Source organism: Lycium ferocissimum, chromosome 1, assembly GCF_029784015.1.
Source record: "Lycium ferocissimum isolate CSIRO_LF1 chromosome 1, AGI_CSIRO_Lferr_CH_V1, whole genome shotgun sequence".
Lineage (NCBI taxonomy): Eukaryota > Viridiplantae > Streptophyta > Magnoliopsida > Solanales > Solanaceae > Lycium > Lycium ferocissimum.
In genome coordinates, this window is record NC_081342.1 from 16,469,683 (window position 1) to 16,490,006 (window position 20,324).

At 35.5% G+C, this 20,324-nt stretch overlaps 1 protein-coding gene across 1 annotated transcript; it reads left to right on the forward strand.

The window, feature by feature from the left end:
- Positions 1-14,370: 14,370 nt before the first annotated feature.
- LOC132050332 (bifunctional TH2 protein, mitochondrial-like) lies at positions 14,371-19,783 on the forward strand. Its single transcript, XM_059441550.1, has 6 exons — positions 14,371-15,084; positions 15,479-15,587; positions 16,704-16,994; positions 17,118-17,532; positions 17,627-17,893; positions 18,833-19,783. The coding sequence occupies exons 1-6, from the start codon at positions 14,894-14,896 to the stop codon at positions 19,243-19,245; spliced, it is 1,686 nt and encodes a 561-aa protein (XP_059297533.1). The 5' UTR covers positions 14,371-14,893; the 3' UTR covers positions 19,246-19,783.
- Positions 19,784-20,324: the final 541 nt, after the last annotated feature.

Sequence of the window (20,324 nt, forward strand, 5' to 3'; positions counted from 1 at the left end):
AACGCTAATTCTAACACCAAGCACGAGAAAATCTCGGCTAGCAAAGATCCCCTCCCCGTCTCCCCGGTTTCTAATCATGCAATCGCACGTTGAGTATGAAATTTTCAACCTATAAAAGGCATGAACCACACCCACAAGTTCTATTTGCTACAAAATGGGGAGGGTTTCTGAGAAGTAAGATCAGAGCAGAGCTCCAAAGAATCACAAATTTGGAAAGCTTTCCAAACAAATTGTGATCCACAATCAGGTTCGTAGAGTTTATTCTTTCTGAAATTGCGAAATTCATACCAAATCGCCAAACTTATACCATGTCTTCTGTTCCAAAATTTGATTTCAATTTTGATACAACACAGAGGTGAATGAGTAAGTGAGAGTAAATTTGATAATTTTAGTGTTAATGGAGTGTCGTTCAATTCAGAGTGTAATTATGGGTATTTTGTTGATGAATATACAAGTAATTGGGTAGAGATTATACAATTATGATGTAGATAAATTACACATTACAACAGGAATATCAAGCAATGCATGTATACAATGATATGAGTGTCCGCTTGTGATAAGTTGGTATTTTACCAACTTATCTCTTCTTTAATTTTATATTTTTGCTATGTTTGATTGAGAAAATAGTGCATTTACTGCTGTTTACTTTCACTTTACAGGTTTTATGTGATTTAGAAGTGATCGGGAAGAAACCAATTGAAAACAAATCAAAAAGAGGTCAAATTGAAGAAATGGGAAAAAAAAATAACTAGAAGTGCAAAAACGGAACAGATTTGCAAAACTGAAACTTTGGGGTAAATTTTGTCATATTTTGACTTGAAAAAATGGGGGCACTACAAAAGCAAGACTTGAAGACATTATTTTTCATCTTTGGCCATTTTACAAGTCTTGGAGAGCTAGGGTTCTAACACCCACACTTGGGGATTGAAGATTTGAAGACTTAGATGAGAAATTTCTTACTCTTTTACTCATTTCTTCAATTCCTTATTTTGTATTGACTATTTAAGTGTGTAGTTTTTCATTTCAATGCTTGAAACTTGTTTATGGAAATATTCTATGATTAAAGTGTTGGATGAAACTCTTGTTTTGCTTATGTATTGGATGATTTTTATTACTAATGAAGTGAGTTAATGTTGTTTTAATTAATCTTGTTCTTTAATATTTCTTAAGGGATCAGCTAACCCTAAGACCCGCCCATTTACTTCGATTTGAGCTCGAGAGAGGAAGATTGAGGTTGGAAAAGATTAATTAACAAGAATTTGGGGCTTTAAACCTCATCTAATAACTTGAGCTCAGTGTTTTAAAAGGCACGGGCGTAAGGCGAGGCGTTTTACATATGCCTCGCCCAGGCGTAAGCCCCGAGGCACAGGGCATAAGCCTCATGGGTACTTAATTTTTAATATTTTCTAAATTAATAAAATAAAAATATAAGTAAAAAATATATTAAAATTATATAAATAAAAAAGAATTAGTATAAAAATGTATATATTTATTATTAACATGTTAACATATGCATGAACTATTAAAAAAATCTTGAAAAAGTGAATGTAAAGATGCATTACACAATAACATGACTATGATGAAACATAATTAGAGTTGACAAAACTATGCTCTGTCCTAATAATTCAAAGATAAAATTGACAATAATATAAAGTTATTATTTTAAAACCTAAAACTAGATACAAATTAATACTCATTATAATACAAATAGTCAGAGTAGAGTCTTTAGAACATTATATAAAGTAGAGTGATATCAAAAGAAATTCTAATACTAAAAATTATCTTGAAAAAGATAAATTGAAGAATGCTAAGAAAATCTTGAAGAAAATAAAGCATAAAGAAGGAAAATGCAAACATGGAAGCTAGTAAGAATTGGAGGACAAAAACTATTTGCTTTGTAGTTTACTTTGCATACAAAGGTGTAAAGTGTATATGTTACTCCGTAAACAACAATGAGAAAAGCTTATGAAATTAGGATAAACGATTAGAAAAAACTTTTGACTTTTTGAGATATTTAGTTTGAGAATTTACGATGAGCTAATTACAGGATATTTAACTTTTTTAAAAAATATATTTGTTATATCCCGTATTTCGTACATTGGAACAATCCGGTTTATCTATGGTAAGTTAGAGACAAAACCATTCCGGGATACAAAGTCGGGACTTTTGACCTTCGATTTTGTTTTAAGACCTAAAGTGTTCATGAATTTGTTGGCATGGAACAATTAGAAAAAATTTGGGACCAAAATTGTAGTATTGGAAAGTTGAAAATCATGAAAAATTGTCATGTTGGCCATGTGGCTTGGAAATGGTCCCACACACTTTGTGGCCAAATTTAATTGGTCCAACCCATGTGTGGGCCATGGACACTTGGAAGATTCATCTAGGAGCTTAAAAGATGACTAATAAGTCATCTTTGTTCACTTCCACACTTAGAAAAAAAATCAAGAACTTGGAGAAAGAACAACCACACCATTCGGCCAACTCTTGGAAAATTCAAGTCAAAAATTAGCCATTCGAAAATTATTTCTTCTATGCAAATCCACTAATTGGAGGTCCCTAAGTAGCGTGGAAGTGTTGTTTGGGTCATCAAACCATCCGTTGTGTCAATTGGAAACCCTATCCTATTTGTGAAGTTGAAGAAGAAAGGTAAGATTTAATCATGTTTTATGTGTTATGAAGGGTGTATGTATGTTGTAGTATGTTAAAATGGAGGAAATTCATGAAATATGGCATGTTGGAGTTGAGGTTGTGTGTGTAGTGTATAGCCGTGTAAGTGTGTGTGTGTGTGTTGTGTTGTGTTGTGTTGTGTTGAAGCTATGAATTAATGTCTAGTTGGTATGTTGTGATTGTTGTAGAATGGAGGAATGAATAAGAATCATAAATATGTGCATATGTAGTGTTGGTCGAAAATGGGTCATATGATATGACAATGAATGGATTGATTCTACTTAACATTTTAGTTGTTGTCGTTATGAATTCCATGATGAGAATGAGAGTTTAATGACTCAAATTGATGTGGTAATTGTTGCGGACTGATTTGGAGGTTATTGTACATTTAATGTAATTTGTATTTTGATGAGAATAGCATTGTTAGAATATGAATTGTTGGTGCAAATCATGATTTGGAAGTGAGGGATGAGTTATGGAGGTGTTCTCGGGTTTGGGCAGTTTTCGGGTGAGTGGGAGTATTATTTGGAATGTTTGAAATGTTGTATGAATTGCTTAGAATGTCTTTGAATATTGTTGGTATGGGTTCGGGTTAGTATTCGAATGTATAAGCGTGGATGTTGGCTTGAAGGTAAGCCGTTGAATTGAATTCATGAATGTTGTTGAATGATGAAAAAGAAAGCTATTAATGTTGTATTGCCTTTCAGATTGATTATGAATGCTGCTAGGTTGGTTGTTGTTGTTGTTGTTGATTGATTTGGCCGAGTTAAATTCTCGGGGTGGCCTATTTACGGAAATGCTTGCCTAAATTTACGTAGAATTAAGGGCTAAATTGGAATTTAATGCCCAAAATGTCTTTAGCTAATGTTTGGCATATTATGACTTGTTTGTAGACCTTGGGCAGCCCGAGGCGTAGGTCGTGATTAGCTTGAGTTTGGAGTAGCGTTGGGAGCGATCGAGGTATGTAAAGCGCAACCCTTCCTCCTTTTGGCATGCCTTAGTCGTAAATAGGCGATGATACGAGCCTCGAGGAAATTCTACTCTCGCGATCCGACCATGTCTGTGATTCTTATTTGTTTCTTGGTCTTCGTATTCTTGATATGATGAAATATTGGTTCTTATGTCTTTTGTATGACTACGTTTCAAAAGTTGCATAAAAATTGATTTTTAATAGAGTTTTGTTCCTAAATGATTTCGAAAACTACGAAAGTCCGTAACTTTCACAGACAGAACCGGATCGCCTCGATATGCTCAAAAATGATTCCATGATGTATGATGATTATGTTTTCCATAGGCGGGCCCGACCTGAGTCGACACCTTTCTGTGGGCCCCGCGACTTTTCTTATGTACTTATGACTATTCTTGAAAGGATATGATATGACGATTATTCCGATTTCAAGTACGATCAGTTTACGTGTCTTTTGAGTTGGTAATAATGATTTGATAATATATGATAACTATGATTTTCGTAGGCGGGCCCGGATTGGGTTGACGCTCGTCCGTGGGTCCCGCGATCTTCTTTTGTAAATTCTAATGGCTTTTGAAAGAATTCAATATGACTATTTTTCCGACCCCCGAATATGATTACTTATTTATCCGTTAAGTCTGAAATGAGGATTTTTATGCATGCGATTTGGATACGTGGTTATGATTTCTGAAGTTCGGTTTGATATATTCCGAGTGACAATCGGAGAAAATTTGATTTGACTATTATCTTGGTTTTGAAATAATAGTTCGCTTTGATGATTCTGTTGAGTTTGTAATAATGAATTGTATGCATATGGCTACTTACGATTCTGCTCGTGCGTTTTGTTGTTACATCCTTCACCGGATCCCGGGCCGGTTGCTATCGTCCGCACTATTCTGAAGTATGATGTGTTTTCCGAAGTATGATGTGATACGAAGTATGATGTGACCGGTACGCCGAGCCCCTCTTGGCCGGGTACCGTGTATATGTGTTATGATGTGTAACGGAGATGTTCGGAGATATAAAACCTTCTGAAGTATGATGTGTTGTGGCGTCCAGATGGAGTGGCGACCACGTTCTGTCTGCCGGGTCCCATTGCGAACCGTATGTGATATGTGATATGATGCTTGATGATATGATAATTTGATATGATATGATATGATATGATATGATATATGATGGTGTGATGTGATGTATGATTATTATTTTATTTATGGATCGGGCCGTACGTTCCTTGGCATTATTATTTTATTTATGGATCGGGCCTTACGTTACTCGGCATTATTATTTTATTTATGGATCGGGCCGTACGTTCCTCGGCATTATTATTTTATTTATGGATCGGGCCGTACGTTCCTCGGCATTCGGTTAACGTCAGTTTATACGATATATTCTATTTTCTGCATATGTGGGACAGGAATGTTTTTCAAAATAAAGTTAAGCATTTTGGGCGTTCTGATGGTTATACTCGTCTTCTACACTGCTTATGTGTGATTTGTATTTCGGGTATACGTACTTTGGCGTTTGGGTTATTATGCTCACGTTCTGTACACCTTACTTCGGTTATGACTTCGTTTTTGTACTTCCTGCTTTGCATACTCAGTACATATTTCGTACTGACCCCCTTTCTTCGGGGGCTGCGTTTCATGCCCGCAGGTACAGATACGCATTTTGGTGATCCACCGGCGTAGGATTTCCGTTCTGCTGTTCAGAGTGCCCTTTATTCCGGAGCCAGCATTTTGGGTATATACTCTTCCGATGTATATGATTATGTTTATTCAGGGTACGGCGGGGCCCTGTCCCGTCATATGATTCTATTGTTCTGTATTAGAGGTCTGTAGACATAGATGTGGGTTATGTACAGTTTTGTTCGGACGCGTTGAGTAAGGTGTGTTTGGGCGTCCCATCCGCCGTGGCAGCCTTATCGGCTGCGTGTATGTATGCTTTGTTATGTTATGTACATTATGATAGCTTTGCCGGCTTCTGCGCAGTATATATATTTGTTGGCGCCAGTTTGGAGCCACGTTTGATACTGATTTATGTACGAGTCGTTTGTATGCCGAATCTGATTAGTGAGCGTGTATGAGTGCCCAGTTCGGGCACTAGTCACGGCCTACGGGGTTGGGTCGTGACAATATTAAGCAATTTTGGCTCAAATTTGTAAAAATTCCCGGAATTTACGCCCCAAATGTTGGGGCTTATGCCTAGGCGAACGCCCCGAAGGTTGGGGTTTACGCCCCAAAATACTTATGCCCCGCCTGTACCCCTCGGTGCGTTTTTGGTACGCCTCCTCCCGGGGCTAGCCTCGGGGCTTGCCCCAAAAGGACCTTTTAAAACACTGCTTGAGCTAGAGATAGGAAAGTTACTTGAGATTATATTGATTGTTCACATTTTCTACATTCTAAGGCTTGAGAAAGCTTAGTAATGACATTCATCAATTTGGTCGAGAGACTTTTGATGAGATTTTAGAAATCATTAGCTATTAACATCAAAAACTCGCTCTTAGTTGTAAAATCGTGAAATACATTGGATCATTATTTGAGCGTAATTTCCTTTGTGACCATTGATCATTTTACCCGCTTTCTAGTTAGTTTTATCTTTGTTAGTTGTTAAACCAAAAATCAAATATTGAAAAAGTGTTTGACTTAGCCTAGTTGGTGATAATTCCTTACTTGTATAAATCGCCTTTATATTGTTCCCTGTGGATTCGATCCCGACTCATAGTTGGGTAAATTATATTGCGACGACTGTGTACCCAATTTGGCGCATTTGGGTTAGTTTGGGATTTAAGCTTGTTGGCTTTGGTCCAAACTTGTGAATATGTGTCGGCGTCTCAAATCTATGCTGAAATCTAAATATCAGATAGATAGAGATATTACTGGGGAAGGTAGTGGAAATCAGGTGGCTGGTTTATTTATTACGAGTAAATCTGATGCAAAGTCCATATACAACAATTTAGTGTGTCATTATTGTCATAAAAAGGGCCACATTAAGTTTGACTGTCCTAAGTTGAAAAAAGAAAAATGAGTACGGGGATTCTGACATTGCAGAAGCAAGTGTTGCAGTTGATGAGATTGAATGAGCTATATTCTTCGTAACTGAAAATAATTTTAGTTCTAACGATGAGTGGATTTTTGATTCGGGTTGTTCGCATCATATGTGTCCCAACAAGGACTTGTTTTCTACATATGATTCTATTGAAGATGGAGTTGTTTTTATGGGCAATAATGCTGCCTGCAAAATTGTTGGAAAAGGTACAGTCCGAATCAAAATGCACAATGGTGTGATGAGATCTCTCACCAATGTTAGATATGTTCCTGAGTTAAAGAAAAATCTCATCTCTTTGGGCACTCTAGAATCTCTTGGGTGCAAATACACAGGTGGAGGTCGAGTTCTTGAAGTCTCTCGAGGTGCTCTTGTGGTTATGAAGGCACGTAAGTCTGGGACGTTGTATACATTGTTGGGATCTGTTGTTACAGGTGTTGCTACTGTTTCGACATCATACGGAGATCCGTCTGATTCTGACATTGTGAAATTATGAAATTTGCCTCTTGGAGCGTTTTGAAGAAAGTGGAGCAATATTGGCCAAAATCAGGCCAAGGTGGAGATTTGTAAGATGTGGCCTTATTTGACATGTGCCAATTTAGTTGGTCACAAATATTTCTTGGAGCCAAAGCATGGTTATGCGGTAGAGAAAATTTGACCATTTATTTTTTCCTTTATTATAGAACTTGAGCTCCAAGTTTTGCTCCTATAAAAGGATGTTATTTTTTCATTCCAAGAACACACCAATTTGAGAACTTAGTTGAGTTTTTGTTCTTCTATAGAGAGTATTTTGTAAGAGAGTTGTGTTGAGAACACTTGTGTGAACCCTTCGTTGGAGTGATCTTGTGAGGTTATTCTCTTGGGGGTTTTGGGATATTAAAGTATTTAATTACTCTAATTATGTACTCTTTTTTGTTGTTTTGTACTCTCTTTTGTATCCGTTAGTGTCAGTAAATTTGCTCCTCTTTTGGTTGTGGATGTAGGTCAAGTTGACCGAACCACGTTAAATCTTTGTCTCCTATATTATTCTTGTTATTGTCTTTAATTGACTGCTTTGTCTAATTCCGCACTATCCCGGACTCCCGATCCTAAGACAAACAATGTATAGGCTGGACTAAATGTTAATACAATGATTATTTTAAATAGTGCAGCCTACCAAACGGATCCTAAATGTTTGGGAGATTTGCACAAGTTGGATAATCTAATATTGGGCCATCAACACTTCTACACTTATTTTGGGTTGGTCTTTAATTTTTCCCTCTCAACAAATAATTTTTTCATGGGGCATAAGTTTATATGTTCGCATCATAATATCCTACAAGTTATGCTCCGGCCCTTAAAGGACTTAAGCCCACAAGCATAGATCCGATCGCTAAAAGGCAAAAATTAAAGACCAGCTCATTTGAAGGGCAAAAATTAAACATACTATTTGAAGAGAAAATCGTGCAATTTCTTCTCTAAGGCCCCCTATTATTTAATGGCACAAGTATATATACAGTCATCCGGGTAAAAATGTTAACCACCAGATGGCCACAAAAAGCCAATATACAAATCATAGCCCATATAAATAAATTACAATGGCTCGCCAACATAAACAATGCTAATTCTAACACCAAGCACGCAAAAATCTCGGCTAGCAAAGATCCCCTCCCCGTCTCCCCGATTTCTAATCATACAATCGCACGTTGAGTATGAAATTTTCAACCTATAAAAGGCATGAACCACGCCCACTAGTTCGATTTGCTACAAAATGGGGAGGGTTTCTAAGAAGTAAGATCATAGTAGAGCTCCAAAGAATCACGAATCTGGAAAGCTTTCCGCACAAATTGTGATCCACAATCAGGTTCATAGAGTTGATTTTTTCTGAAATTACGAAATTCATACCAAATCGACAAACTTATACAATGTCTTCTGTTTCAAAATTTGATTTCAATTTTGATACAACACAGAGGTGAATGAGTAAGTGAGAGTAAAATTGATCATTTTAGTGTTAATAGAGTGTCATTCAATTCGGACTGTAATTATGATTATTTTGTTGATGACTATACAAGTAATTGGGTAGAGATTCTACAATTATGATGTAGATAAATTACACATTACAACAGGAATATCAAGCAATGCATGTATACAATGATATGAGTGTCCGCTTGTAGAGGAGATTAAAAAAAGAAACTGAATATCAATGAGTTGACATTATACATCACATTGAAAGATGCATGTACAATTGGTGAATGTTCAAATGGTAACTTGTTGGCAACAACTTCAACTGCTATTCAATGTCAGGCCATTTAACAAGTACAGATTGCTCCAATTGCTATGGATGCAATAGACATTGTTGATATTGTTATGATCGATTGCGAAAACGAACGACATAGCAACGGAAGAAAAATGTATAATAAATGATCCATTTCATAAAGAAATTGTGTTAATAGTAGTGGGACAAAGATACAATATCTAGTGTGATGAGACACTACGCGATGCGAGAGAGATTTCAATTTATAGTTCATAGATCATCTACAACAAGGTATGATTCCTAACTGTAATGTGTGTGTATTACTAGTGCATAAATGTATGTATAAAAATGTATCACTAGTGTATATGTCTGTAATCAGTGTGACATTGTGTATGCTGCTTATACATTTCAATTAAACCTGCATATTGTCATTTATATGTTTTACATAGCTATTGTCTTACGTGTATGGGTGAAAGTTGCAAATGAACTTGATTTATCAGAATCTATAAATGTCTTCTTGTTAAGGTTCATGACCATATATATATATAGGCGTGAAAGTGACTTGAATAGGCGAGTAAGAGCTCGGAGCTCTTACGATTAATATTAACCCTGTTAATTACTAAACTAGATAAATCATTTACCAATAGCCCTGGAGTATTTTTCTCTTATTGAATTTAGTCTTACTTATTTACTTTACTTGTTTAGTTTCTAGTGTTGTAATCTTTTTAGTTAATAAAAATCACTTTTAAGAAATTGTTTGAATAAATAATTAGCATTAGTTTAATTTAGTAAATAGTTAATCACAATTCCCTACGAGTTCGACGCTCTAATATCATCACTATATTACTTGTACGACGATCGCATATATTTGCATGTGCATTTGAAAGCACCAACAGTATAATTTACGATAATATTTAATTTTTTTTGAATAATAAAGGAATAAATAAGACCCTTTTTTCTATAATAATCTACAACAACTTTAGCAAAAACGTAGAACCGACGTTACTTGTGCTGTCAACCGCAACCACCTCGATCACATTACGTAGTTCTTCTTAACTGTCTGAATCATGCAGTTCCTTTCTACTTTGCTTAAGTCCAAAAATTTCATTCACAATCATGCAATTTGTGGATGGTATTATTCACTCCTCATTAAGGTTACATTATTATTTTATTATTATTATTATTATTAACAGAGAGTCGGTTTCGTCGACATACAACATATTTGAGGTACCAACACTTCTGACGGATGTGCAATATTTTATATGGTATTTACCCGCATCCATTAGTTGTTTTAAATACAAAGCCGTATTTGATCATGTTTATTTTTAGTTCGTTAAGAAAAGAATGATTTTTTCCTACAATTAGATGTAATTTAAATTTAAAATTCTTATTTTACCCTAATTAAAAGTTTTTTCAATCACAAAAATGTTATGATATGCATGTTTAAGATCACAAGTTTTAAAAAATTTCTAGCCGTATAATTATTATATCGTGTTTGAGACCATAATTTTTTTAAAAAAAATATTCTAAACTCTATCTAATTGAATGGGTTCACGTAAATTAGAACGCGGAAGTACATTTTAAACTCATAACATTTAATCATCCTATGAATGGGAAGGAAAGAGCAGAATGTTTCAAAAGAGAAGAAAAGAGTTCAAGCTGTGCGAAAGAAACAATCTCACACTGTTTAACAGGTTTTTCTCTTCATTTTCCTTTCCAACGAACGATACATATTACATCATGGAGTAATTAATATCTATAAAATTATTGAAAGTTGTAAATGTACTGTTTGTATAAAGTAATTCCCACTATAAATCATACAGTTCCATTTAAGCATATTTTGCTTTAAGTATAAAATAATTGAATTGTTAGATAAATAAAATAGTAATGGTCATTACAATGTTAAGATGGTAATGGTGGTAGAGGAAAAAGAAGTATTAGTGATGAAATAGCAACTGGAGGAGAAGATTAAATTGGGCTAGAGCGTTGAGGTGGCATGCCATGTGACGTTTACCTCATCAAAATGGCAGTGCGACATAGAATTAATTATCCACATTCACCTTGAACGGGCCTAAGAGAGGAGTGGTGTATTTGAATCATTAAAGTAATGTCGGAGGTATTTTTGTACGGATGATATAACGGAAGGTAAAACATTCATTTTCGCATAGTAAAGGGAACCTTTTTCCCTATATTTAAAAGGGTACTTAGTAAGTAAATTAATTGTGTGAAAAAGTTATACTCCCTCCATCTCAATTTATATTAAGGTGTTTGACTAGGTACGAAGTTTAAAAATGAAAGGAAGTTTTTGAAACTTATAGTCCAAAATAAGCCAAAAAGTATTTATGTGGCTATAAATACCTTAAACAAGGCTAAAATGTAGGAATGACAATGGGGCAGGACGGGGCAAGACAAACTCTTAACGGACATGATAGTGAAAATTTTAAACGGGTTAGGACAGAGCGGGACCGAGGAAGATCCGTTAATTTTACATTTTTTTTTTGCACTGATTGCCCTTCTTTTGGGGTGGTCTTTAAATTTTGCCCCTCATATTTGTGGTCTTTAAATTTTGCCCCCCATATTGCTGGTCTTTAATTTTTTCCCTTCGTATTGCAACCCTGAGCGTTCGCGCAGAAATCATGAGGTTCTGGGTTCGAACCCCCGCTCAAGCATAAATTAAAAAAAAAAAATCGCAAGGCAAGGTTTGGGTTGCGTGTATGCCGGACCTGACATACGCTTGTTAAGGAATAACCAAAGTTATGCCGGACCCGGCATACTCATGCTTTATGGGCAGACTTGGCATAAGTATGCCGGGTCCGGCATAACTTTGGTTATTCCTTAACAAGTGTACGCCGGGTCCGACATACTTATGGGCAGACTTTTCGTTAAGCCTTAACTAAAAGTATTTTCCTAGTTATGCCTCATGGGGCAGACTTTTAGTTAAGGCATAACTAAAAGTATGCCCCATAAGGCATAACTTTTCCTTAAGACATAGACTTTGTCTTATAAGGCAAACTTTTAGTTATGCCTTAAGGAAAAGTTCCGCCTTATGGGGCAGACTTTTAGTTAAGGCATAACTAAAAGCATGTTCCTAAGGCGGAACTTTTCCTTAAGGCATAAACTTTGCCTTATAAGGCGGAACTTTTAGTTATGCCGGGTCCGGCATAACTTTAGTTATTCCTTAAGGAAAAGTTCCGCCTTATGGGGCAGACTTTTAGTTAAGGCATAAATAAAAGCATGCTCCTAAGGCGGAACTTTTCCTTAAGGCATAAACTTTGCCTTATAAGGCAGAACTTATAGTTATACCGGGTCCGGCATAACTTTAGTTATTCCTTAAGGAAAAGTTCTGCCTTATGGGGCACACTTTTAGTTATGTCTTATGGGGCACACTTTTAGTCAAGGCATAGCTAAATGTTTACCTTGAAAAGTAAAATATATATATATATATATATATATATATATCATATATAAAATCTTGCTCCATCGGCGGACTTGTGGTTAAACATAACTAAAATTCTGCCGGTGGGGGTATAGCGAAATTTAAACTCTGCGTTGCGATTTTTTTTTAAATTTTTGACTGAGTGAGGGTTCGAACCTGAAACCCATAAATTGTAGCCGAAGGACAAAATTTAAAGATTACAAATATGAGGAGCAAAATTTAAAGACCACCCAAAAAGAAGATTTAAATGGGCTAGGGCAAGTAGTGGGTTTTTAAGAAGAATAGGCCCAAGCCCACGAAGTTAATAGGAAACCACAAGCTGACTTCCCATGTAAACTCCGACGCATCTTTTATCATTATATATTCAATGTTATATAAGTTACTGCCAAAAATTTTAGGTGCCGTTTGGCCATAAATACTAAAAATAAATTCTTTTTTTTTGGAATTTTTGAAGTTGGAGTTGGAGTTGTGTTTGGCCATAGTTTTTGAAATTGTAGTTTTTGGTGAAATGTAGTGTAAAAAAGTGATTTTTTTTTAAAAACAAGTTTTTCTTGTTTTTGATATTCGAAATACAACTAGAGTTGTATTCCGAATATTTATATTAAAAACGCCTAAAAGTAAAAAAAGTGAAAAAAAATTTCGGAAAAAAGTGAATAATTTTTTTGGCCAAACGGCTACTAAATATTTAATGAGTGCATGACATTTCTAAGATTTAGACTTTTCTTAATATTTAGAGAAATTCTAAATTGGATTTTTGAATCAAGCCAGTTGCCGTTAGTCGTTAGACGAATAAGTCAATGGACTAAAATTCTTACAGCGACTCAAATGGAAAAAGCTAGCTATAGAACTTGTAGAAAATTTTAGTTTCATTACAAGGGTCTTCATTGTCCGAGGAAATGGATTTTACTAAAGTGTTATTTTTCAGATGGTCATATTTTCCTCAAACGTTTGTTATAGAATCGAAGTAAACTTTACATCACTATTTATTGATTCATTAAATTGTTTCTTGCATTGAATATAAAAAACGTAAAAGGAAACCAAATATTTTGTAATTAATGTAGATCTGTATTTAGAAGGAAAATAATTATTCTAGAATATTTCTAGATAAAAAAATAGATACTATCATTAATGTAAATCATAAAGTAGAAGAAAAGTGAATTTTAACAACACTGTCGTTAAATTTGATTATATTATATAAACTCTACTCTATAAAGTTCAACTAAATTTTTTTAATAAAATACTGCAAATAAGAAATAAAGAGGAAAAATAATATATAATTAAGGTGCGGACGGGCAGGACTAAGGCAAAATTTTGAAAAAAATGTTAATTGGTACAAGGACAAGGCAGGGAAAAATCCTAATAGGTGAAGGCTTGTCCTGCACGCTATTCCTATTTACTTTCCTGATAAAATAGAAAGTTTAAAGTTAATAATTAATTATTAAATACAAAAAAATGTTATTATTTTGAATTTACTAAAAATGAAAGGGGGTTACATAAATCAGGAGGTAGCAATTTAATCAAACCTAAGATCTTATTCATTGTTTTGACTTTTTAGATTAACAATCTAGTACATAGTAATTTAATCAATTCTAACGTGTTATTGATTGTTTTGGCTTTTCAGATTAACAATCTATAATTAAAAAGTGAAACTTAATAAGTTGTTTAATTGTGTGAAAACAGAATCATAATATTAGTAATTACTTCCTCCGTCTTAATTTACGTGATGTAATTTGATTGGATACGAAATTTAAAAAATAAAGAAAATTTTGAATCTTGTTTTATGATTATAAATCATCGCGTTAAATAATAAAAAGTAAAATTTAAAATTAAATTATTATCATTTTTTTTTTGAGATCGACTAAAAGAAAAGTAGACTTATAAACTGTGAGAGAGTGACTACTTTGATTGACCAAGAAGGAGAGAATAATGGGAGGGGTGTGTAGTTTGAATGAAAGTACAGTAGCAGTTAGGTAGTCCGGATGGTATACCTGCAACTTGCTTGCCACCGCATTTAGTGCTGCTGTCCCCAATTAACACCAACCCCAAACTCTCTTTTTCAATTCTTGATTTCGATTCCTTGCTTTCACCAACACGTCACGGTTCTTCTTCTTTCTTCTTTATCATCTACAGTTCTTTCTTAGGTCGACGACCATTCAATTTACCCCTTCTCTGACCAAATTTAGACTACCCCATCTGTGACCAAATTTAGACTTAGTCCCCTAACCTTTCTTTACTTTTTCTCATTAACGCGCATTCCCATTTCTCTTCTACACCCACAATCTATAAAAACATAAGACTTTTCTCACTTCTATTACACACCGTTTTCCTCTTTTTCAAAGAAAGTTAGCAACTTTTCCCCTCAACTTGGGCACATCTTGACTAAATTACATCACACAAACATAGGTGTTTGGATAATTCTAAACGGGTCAAAGTTTTCTAGGAAGTTATAACAGCTTTTTTTAATCAAGTATTGCTGCTACTTGTAGTGAGAAGATAAGATTAGTTTGAGAAGTTGGATATTGTGAAAGGGTAGATTCTTGATATGGAAGGATTCCAAGCAAATACAGATGATGGTGGGATAGCTAAGAGGCTTTGGGTCAAATTCAAGAATGAATCTTTATGTGCTCTTTATACTCCTTTTGTGGTGTGTTTAGCATCTGGGACTTTGGATTCTAAATCATTTCTTCACTGTATCTCTCAAGATGTTTATTTCCTTCAAGCTTTTGCTCATGCGTAAGCACCCCTCCCCCCCGAGTTAGGGAATGGATATAGAGAGTTGATTTCGCATATGGTCACTCAACTAATAATATTATCTTGGAAAGTCACTTTCTTTGTTGAAAGAGATTCGAATCAAGAAGAAAGGTAACTCTACGAGATAATAACTATTAGTTGAGTGACCATCTAAATAGTTATTATCTTAGAAAGTCACTTTCTTTATTGAAGGAAACTGGAATCAAGAAGACAATAACTATTACTTGAGGGACCATCTAAGAAATAAATCCTGGATATAGAGGATACTTAACTTGGTATTGAGGGGAAATTGTAGTGGTTGTTGCATATGGTTATAATGGTAAATATGGTGAATTTTATGGAATCTGTTGATTAATTATTTTGTTCTTTTTAACAGATATGAACAAGCAGAGGATTATGCTGATGATGAGGATGATAAGGAAGCTATTCGTGATCTGAGAAAGCGTGTCTTACGGAAGCTTAAAGATCAAGATGATCTTGTACGGGTAAGCTACACCTATGTTAATCTCTATGTGTTCATATTGAAATTGATAGAACATAATAGGATGATGGTAGCAACTAGTAGATTTAGCAAATGATGATCTTGTTAGGATTAAGGCTCAAGTGGTTATTGTTATATAAATTTAATGGTCTTATTAGAGACTTGTATCGCAGGTTAGTGTAGGGGTGTGAGATCTGGAATTGAGGCGGAAAATGTTTTCGTGGAAATTAAGTGGTTTCTTCCTTATTTTCTAGTGTTTGGTTACTAAGCATAAAATATTGTCCTAAAAGCATTTGTGTATAATCTATTCAAACACTATGGAGGTGGGGGCGAGCGAAGGGTGTGTGGGTGGTGGGATGGGGGCGGGGTGTTGGAGGGTGGAAAGGAGACAATCAGACATTTTCCTCAATTTTAAGGAACTTGTTTTCCGGTAGAAAATGTTTTCCAAAAATTTTGACCTGGGAAAATTGGAATACCAAACACACCCATAATTGATTAATTTTTCATATTATAGTTCAGGCTTAACCATTTGAAAGTAAACATTGACTAGGTCTCTTCTTGTATTTTCTACTCAGGCTTGTAACATTGATGGTAATTTAGAATCATAAATAGAAATAGATTCTTTAGTTGAACTCAAGAGGGCCGTGTTCATTTTTTTTCCTGCGACTCAAGCCTTAGTTGATTAGGTTCAAATTGAGTTTCCTTCTTTTCCATTTTCCCATTGGGGGAAAAGGGAAGGTTGAAATTCCTCCATCCCCCAATCTGATCTCGTCTTGTGCTTTTTGAAAAGGTTAGTTTAATCGAACATGAATTTTGCTGGATAAACAGTGATCTAGTAGTTTATCTGTTGGTAAATTTGGGGTACTGCTAGAAGATTTTTTTAGAGTTAGAAGCTCACTCTTTAATATGTCCGTAAGTTATGAAGTGAAATACGACAAAGAGAAGAAAGATGAGAGTCCAGTGGTTTGATGGACTGTTGCACACTTAGCTGAACCTTTTCTAAAAGTTCAGAATTCTTTTTCATGGAATGAATAAAGTCCAAAGAGCGTCTGTTCTTGCATTAATAAGTATTTATTGGTAATGTCCATTCTTCAGTTTTAAAGGATATATCATGATGCAGGAATGGGGCTTTGAACTTCCAAAAGTCAGCACTTGTGACAGTGCCACAGTTAGATACACAGACTTTTTGCTGGCCACGGCAGCAGGAAAAGTTGAAGGGGAAAAAGGTCGTGGTAAAATCGTGACTCCTTTTGAGAAGACAAGACTTGCTGCCTATGCACTTAGTGCAATTGCACCCTGTATGAGGCTTTACAGCTATCTTAGTACGGAGATCAAGGCTGTTCTAGTCCCTGAAGAGAGCAATAACATCTATGAGAGATGGATCGACTGTCTATGTTCAGAAAGTTTTGAGGTGCGTTTGATTCTTTCGAGATATGCATTGTCTTTTAATTGTGTATGGACCCCTTAACCAAATGCCAAGTATTCTACTAGTTGAAATTTGTCTAACTGCTCTCTTGTGATGATTCTGTACTAGGCATATGCTTCAAGGATTGAGGACTTGCTGGATAAACTAAGTGTTACCTTGACTGGCGAAGAACTTGATGTCGTGGAAAAGCTGTATAACAAAGCTATGAAACTTGAATTGGAATTCATCTCTGCTCAGCCAATTACTCAGTCCACTATAACCCCTATTTCTCGAGTACAAGAGCCAGCAGGAGGCAATCTTACTATGTTTTGTGATTTCGACATGACGTGCAGTGCTGTTGATTCCTCTGCCCTTTTGGCAGATGTTGCTATCATTGCAGCAGCAAAGAGTGATCTGGATGATTGCGAATCCCCATATGCTCGTATATCTGCAGCTGATCTTCGGGCCACTTGGAGCTGTCTTTCCAGCAAGTATATTGAGGAATATGAGCAATGCATAGAAAACATCATACCTAGTGAAACAGGTATGTAGTCTTCGCTTGTTCTTTTGATAGATGCCTCTTTGTAGTCTAATATCACGACAATGAGAAGCCCTAAGACATCTCCAATTTATCGCAGTTGGGAGATTTGATTATGAGGGTCTGTGTAAAGCACTAGTGCAGCTATCTGATTTTGAAAGTAGAGCAAATGATATGGTGGTTCATTCTGGTGTATTAAGAGGGTTGAGTCAGGAAGACGTAAAACGGGCTGGGGAACACCTCGTTTTCCAAAACGGTTGCAAAAAAGTTTTGCAAGAAATTTTGGGAAGTGAAAACCTGCATGCAGATCTTCATGTACTGTCATACTGTTGGTCTGGAGATCTCATCCGATCAGCTTTTTCATCAGGTATGCTTGTTTCAGCTCATTGACTGATCATGTACTTCATTATATTTTCAGATCAGCCATTACCTCATAAAAATCACCAATATGAAAGTTTTGAGGGCTGACAAGTGGATATCTGAGTTATAAAGATAAGAATTTTAGATGACCCACGCAAGAGATCCCAATGAAGGATAGAGAGTTCACTAGAGAAGATTATGTGTCTCATTGAAGGAGAAAGTTTACGAGTAGAGAATTTTAGGAATTCTCTAAGAGTTGATAACCAAAAATAGCTAGTGAGTATCTTTGCACTCCATTAACGCATTATCTGGAAAGATATAGATTGCTGCAGAACACAAAGCAAAGGAAACGTCTCCAATGTGTAATAATTAACTGGCTGAATGTGATCAAAGCGGGAAAAAGAGTTTTATACCAACCCAAAAAAATGTAGAAAATGCACACAGGGATTGGTTAGTTGATTATTCATGCCCGGTATTCTATAGCTTAATCAAATAGTGCAGATGTGAACACTAATGAAATAAAAAGGAACTTGTGGATGGAACTAGGTTGTGTACCACTAGATGCAGGTATTTTTCTTTTGATGAAGTAATGGTATTTCATTGAAAAGCATCAAGAAGATGCATAATTACAAATTACAAAAAACAGAAGTACTGAAGTGCATAAAAAAGAGTTTGATGCCCCTTTACAATGTATCGATCTATCAATAGGGAGCTAACAAAACCCAAAAATCAGTCAGTTTAACTTGATACAGCAAAAAATGGTTAAGTAAACATTTAGCTTTGAGAGGGTGATTTGGAGTTGAAATCCCGTCATAGATTCAGATATTCTTATGCCCCGCTCCTGTGGTCAAAGCAAAAACTATGATATCTGGAATTGTTTTTGTGTTAGATATGGGTTTCTTTCTTGAACTTTAAGCTGTTGGCTGATATTCTCTTCCATTAGCAGGGGCCTTGCCAGTGTTAAATGTGCACTCAAATGAGTTACCTTATGAAGGATCTGTTACCACTGGTGACATGATTAAGAAGATGGAATCTCCTATGGACAAGCTTCAAGCTTTTAATGACATCCTGAAGTCCCGTGAGAATAATGGCAAACATACTACAGTTTATGTTGGAGGTTCAGTCGGTGACTTGCTTTGCCTGCTCAATGCAGATGTGGGCATTGTGATTGGTCTAAGTGCTGGCCTCAGGAAACTAGGTGAACAGTTTGGTATTTCTTTTGTTCCATTGTTCTCTGGTTTGGTAACAAAACAGAGAGAACTAGCTGAATGTCGCTGTTCTGGTTGGACGGGGATGTCTGGCATTCTTTACACCGTGTCCAGTTGGGCTGAGATACATGCATTTGTTTTGGGATTATAACAAGCATATAGATAGGTTATATCGTCTAACATGTGGCTAATCGAACTAATAGATTCCATGTTTCAGTCCTTGGTCATTTTTTCGTCGAGGACTAGTAGGCTGTGTCAAGTTGTACTTTACTGGGTGATTTTTAGTGGCCCAAGGCAATTCTCACTCAAGGCGGTTAGTATTATACTTTGTTTTCTTTGTGCTACTCACCTCTAGTCTGGTGCATCTGCTTCTTGTTTCGAGCAGGCTGATTACTTTCTCAAGCTTTTAGAGTTTGAGAGGAGTATGAGACTCATTGAGGGAATGCTACAGTGAATTTGTTAATGTGTAAATCCTGAATATGAGATGATTTATTAGGAATCTCATTTTCAGGATATTGTTGCTTCACATTTATTTTAGTAAGGCAGCATGGAAATGTCAATTGTTTTTACAGGTTATTTACTTGTAAACTCTTTTTTTTTATTTTTATTTTTTATAAAGCTATTTACTTGTAAACTGAACTAATTGATTTGAATTATTGTTCACTGTCATACTGAGATTTTTTTGGCTATCTTTTTCCCTTGAGTTATGAACTAATGATGGGAATGTCTTAGTTTATCATTTGTTAAATGTGTATCTCGTGCGAGGTGCCTTATGACTGTTAGCATCTAATCGTTGGCTATTTGAGATTATATTTCAAACTCAGGCAGGAGGAATCTAGATTTCCAATATTTGATTTCCTGGAGGTAATTGCAAAAGATTATTTTCTTCTTGGAACACTAAACCAAATTTTTACATGTTCTCTACAGTGTCTCTTAACTGGTGGAGCAATATAAGTTAGCAATCAGTGTAAAAAATGTTTAATTATAATGAATGCTTTCGTAGTACTGATCTTAACTACTTTCTTGAATTGATTGTTCCCTACACATATGCTGTCTACTTTATTGAAGTACTTGGCTATAAATTAAGCCATAACTTTAAAAGGACAGCAAACCGAAAGATTGCTTTGCGCCGTTTGCCAAACAGATTAACAGAAAAAAAGGAAAAAGCTACCCAAGGAAACATAGCATAAAACCAGAAAAAGCTCCTTAGCAGTTATGTCATTGTTTATT